General features: G+C 35.1%; 1 protein-coding gene across 1 annotated transcript; it reads right to left on the bottom strand.

Annotated features, from left to right (window-relative positions):
- Positions 1-220: 220 nt before the first annotated feature.
- Positions 221-3,925, bottom strand: LOC131658902 (uncharacterized). The gene is made up of 4 exons (XM_058928151.1): positions 3,900-3,925; positions 1,779-3,543; positions 731-1,401; positions 221-644 (listed from the first exon to the last, which is right to left on the bottom strand). The coding sequence occupies exons 1-4, from the start codon at positions 3,923-3,925 to the stop codon at positions 221-223; spliced, it is 2,886 nt and encodes a 961-aa protein (XP_058784134.1).
- Positions 3,926-5,202: the final 1,277 nt, after the last annotated feature.

Genomic DNA, 5,202 nt, shown 5'->3' on the forward strand with positions numbered 1-5,202 from the left:
CAGCAAAGTTTTACCATAGTGAAATGCCCATAAGTTACACGTTAACAACATAAATAAAAGGCATTTCACACCTTAATTTGTAACCATAATATCACCATAATTTGGCCTAATTTTTACATAAGAATGCACCTTAATGTTTGGGCATTTTCCAAAATATAACAGCCACATAACAGCCAGCCAGCCACATAACAGTTTAAAATTGACCCAAAATGTTTGGTCATTACAGAATAGCTAACAAACAGAATATAACATACAACAACCTAACAAAGTAACTATTCTTGGGTTGATGGCGGTGCTTGGGATCCTCCTTCAATGACCGTTTGTCCAGCCACTTTGTCAACCTTTTTTTCGCCTTTTTATTTCCACCTTTAGGAATCGCTCTCTCCGCCGCTCTCTTCCCTTTACACGTTCGTTTGTTATGGCCAAAACTACCGCATTTTTTGCACTTGACAGTTTGTAGACTTCTAGGCAGCGTATTTCTTGCTCTTGGTTCATCATTTTCCTTGTTGCGATTCTTTTTTGGACGACCGATAAACCTCCTCATGAATGGAGGGTTGATTGGATGAGAAACATTCACCGGCCATAGTTGAAACCCATTGGTTGGCATAACGATATGGCTATAAGTAGCAAACACAATAGATTTCCTATACACAAAAAAAAAATACATTAGAACATGTTACCCATAGCATAAGAGCAGAACATGTTATAGAATAACAGTAGAACATGTTACCGATAGAACGATGAAACAAATTCTTCAGGCTCTTTCTTGGCAAACCATATGCACGAGATAGCATGACAACATGGGATTCCGGTTAAGTCCCATCTCCTACACCCACACTTCTTTTGCAGCAAATTAAGAGGATACGTCTCGACACCGTTTGAAACCCCAAATATAGAAAAGTCATCATCGGCGTGCCATGTTGCAATCCAGCCTTCAGCTTCCCTCTTTGTTCTTTCCAAGACTTTTTTAATGTTAGGACTGATTACACCTTTGTATCTACCTAATTTCTCCTTTTGAGTGGAAATTCTAACTGTTATGTAATATTTGATTCCTTCTAGCAATGAAATAATCGACTTGTCTCTATACTCCAAAATTGCTCGATTAAAAGCTTCACACATATTGTTGACTTGTAAATCGCACTGTGTGTTAGTCTTGAAATGAGACCTACTCCAACTTGCTGCAGGCACATCCATCATGTCTTTCCAAGCATTAGGATTGAGCTCTTTCATGTGATTCATTGATCTTTGCCATCCAGATATTTTTGTGGCCCTAGCTTCCCTCCATAGCGCTTCCTTCATTATTATCCCAGGATATTTCTTCCTCCAATTACCATACAAGTGTTTAACACACAACCGATGTTCAACATGTTGGCTTGTCTCTAGAATAGCCGGTACCAAACCCTGGACACATTTAAATATCACATTAGTAGACATATGTGATGAAAAGTGAATATTACATATGTGATCAAGAGATAAAAAAATAGAACATAGTTATAAAAAAACACTGCTAATTGCAGAACTGAATATGTGATGAAGACTGAATATGACATATGTGTCCAAACTGATAACTGCAGAACTGATAATTAACATATTAGGGAACTGATCACTAGTTAACTGAACAGATAAAAAAACACTGCCAAGAGATAAAAAACATAACTGAATATGTGATGAAGACTGAATGATATTCTAGTTATTCTAATTGATAAAAAACAAAACTGAATGATAAAAAACAGAACATAGTTATTCGAATTGCAACAGATAAAAAAACACGAACTGACCTTCTGTTGATCGAATATAAAGCCATAATCCATTTGTTGAACGGAATTTAAGTCGTCAAGTAATAAGTTAAGGAACCACATCCAAGAGTCCTTCGTTTCAGCTTCCACGACGACATAAGCGATTGGATAAATCTTGTTATTTCCATCCTTACCAATTGCCCCTATTAACTGACCTCCATAATCCCCTTTTAGAAAACACGCATCCAATCCTATTAAAGGCCTACATGTAGTTGCAAAGGCTGCCTTACAAGCTTCTAAGCATACGTATATTCTTTCAAATACAGGACCAGCATCTGAATCAACACACTTAATTATAACAGGAGAGTTTGGATTTGACTTTAGCAACTCCTCGGCATAACTCCTTAGATGGTTAAACTGTTCGCGACCAGCACCTTGAATCAATTCTATTATCTTCCTCTTGGCTCTATATGCTTGATGGCTTGATAACTTTACCCCCCATATTTGAAGACATTCTGCAACTAGTTCTTTACTTTTCATTTCAGGAGTGTGTCTTAACGTATCCACAAATTTGCGAGCTAACCACTGTGTTGTTGCTTGTCTGTTCTTGGCTGTCCTATGACAATTATGTTGATCAATGAAGCTAACAACTTTCCAAAATTTATTGGTAGACCTCATGCTAAACCTAATATGAAATGGACATCCTTCAATACATTTGATAACAACTCTCCTCTTGTCATTTTTCTTGATCACAAGACTTTTATTTTTCTCCAATGCAAACTCCCTGATGGCATCTTTGATTTGTACTTTATCCTTAAACATCATCCCTAATTCAAGTTTTGTAGATTTCTTAAAAGTTGGATACTCCTTTATCACATCTTCAGCATCACGATCCGGTGGAGTACGAAGCACATCTGAATCACAACTATCATTATCAGAAATAACATCCATCGTTGAAGGGTTTTGTGTTGGAACCGTAGGGAGAATTGTCGTCCAATCAATTACAGTATCAGTACCTAAATCCAACTCATCAAAAATAGCTTCATCGTCTTCCTCATCTTCCTCACTGCTCATCTTATAATCAGGATCAGATTCACTATCACTATCAACCTCCACCTCCATATTTTCCCCAACATTTGCACCCTCCTCATTATCAACCTCCACCTCCACATTTTCCTTAACATTTACTTCCTCCCTGTTATCAACCTCAACCTCCACATTTTCCTCATCATTTACTTCCTCCTCGTTATCAACCTCAACCTCCACATTTTCCTCAACATTTACTTCCTTCTCGTTATCAACCTCAACCTCCACATTTTCCTCAGCATTTACTTCCTTCTTGTTATCAACCTCAACCTCCACATTTTCCTCCTCCTTGTTATCAACCTCAACCTCCACATTTTCCTCAACATTTACTTCCTCCTCATTATTAACCTCAACCTCCACAGTTACTTCCTCCTCAAAAATAACATCATCAATACTAACTTCTTCAACCTTGTGCTCAACGTAAATATCAACGACTTTAAATCCTCTAACGTCTTCCATAAACCTTAACACGTCGCTATCATTGTTCAACGGCCTAAGTCCATGGGAAAATGAAAAGTTTGGATTCCAATACCACAAACACTTTATGTTAAAATAACCATGAGCGTTGATCAATTCTTCAATTTGCATATAAGACAGGTATTCCACATCCCAGTCCCAATCCATCTCAGTAATAAGCTCACCAACATATAGCTTCACTGGGTTATCGACAAAACGTCCCCAATGATGTATTCGGAGTCTCATGAATTGACTTTTGGATGGCCTGCAACAGAACACGAGAAACTCACATGACACGTTCAACACTTTATAAACCAAACAACATAAACAAATCAAAATACGGGACCACATAATCTGGGACCACATCATAAACAAATCAGAATCTGGACCACATCATAAACAAATCAGAATCTGGACCACATCATAAACAAATCAGAATCTGAACCTTGATCATAAACAAATGAAACCCTAAATTAGGGGACCACAATTAGGGGACCACAAAATTAGGGACCACAACATAGAAACATCAAACCAAAACACAATCTGGGAGCACAAGATAAGCAAATCAAACAATAATTTCAGAAGACTGAATGGCTTAATGAAAATGACTCTGATAGTTACCTGGAAACGAAGCTTGGGGTCGCCATTTTTTCCACTGAGGAGACGTACAATGTGGCTTCATTAAACGCAAAGGAAACGGACAATGTAACTTTAGAAAATGTAAACGAGACGAACAATGTGACTTTAGTAAACACAGACAATTTCACTTCGCAGCAGCTTAGGGTTCTTCGTCGCTTTTCCTCTCTTCATTTTGTTTAGGGTTCTTGGCAAATTTCAGAGTAATGAATGGAAATAAGAAAACCCTAATTTCTAATTAAATTTAATTGTGAAAAACTATTTCCATAATTAATATTTTATTTTAATATTATATTAGTGATTTTAATGGATGAAAATGACGTGGATTTTGTTTCAAAATGCCAACTCATATAACATTACACCACGTCACTTGAATTGTATACCAAATTGGCCGAGGGACTAATTCCAAGCAACAAACTCATAATAGGGACTAAAATGGTGGTTTTGAAAGTGGGGGATCAAAATCAAAAAAATTAGCTAAATAGGGGGACCAAAGTTGCATTTAAGCCTAGATTTTAATCAAATTTCGAAATAAAAATCTACGCATGAAAAGGCCCTTGTTGATCAAAATGCGATCGAAAAAAGAGTTAAAAAAATAAAACGAACAGGCCATGCTAAACTACGTGAATCGTAGATAAAAATTGAAATATATGCTCCCAAAATGATTAACACAAAATATACTTTCGAAAAACAAATAGATTTTGATCAAATTTTGAAATAAAAATCTCCACATGAAAAGGCTCAGACTGATCAAAATGCGATCGAAAAAAGAGTTTAAAAAAATAAAACGAGCATGACATCTTAAACTACGTGAATCGTAGATTAATAAAACTGATGTCTGCAAATTCGATTTTGAAATTATTTGCACGTTAATTCTATGCACAATGTCGAATGACCTTTACCGATCTATCTGTAAGACTCAAATTTTTATTTTGACCTTGGATCGACTTAAAAAGATGTATGAGACAATGACAATGCATGAAATGTTATTACAAATATCCTCTAAAAAAATCATGATCCTTAATAAAAAAAACTAGTTTCTTCTTATTTTTAAATACATCTATTCTTTTACCTAAATTAAATTTTATTCTATTTACCTAAAATAAATGATAAAAGTTTTATGAATAAATTATTTTGTATTCACTATTTATTTTTTAAATACATTGTGTATAATATATATCATAATCTATTTAAAAATTTATTTTGCACTCATTATTTTTTTTTATACATTGTAAAAAATATATGAAATAGATTTGTAAAATATAAAAATATTTTATTAATTATGCAG

The sequence above is a fragment of the Vicia villosa genome, linkage group LG3 (assembly GCF_029867415.1).
Source record: "Vicia villosa cultivar HV-30 ecotype Madison, WI linkage group LG3, Vvil1.0, whole genome shotgun sequence".
NCBI classification, from domain to species: domain Eukaryota; kingdom Viridiplantae; phylum Streptophyta; class Magnoliopsida; order Fabales; family Fabaceae; genus Vicia; species Vicia villosa.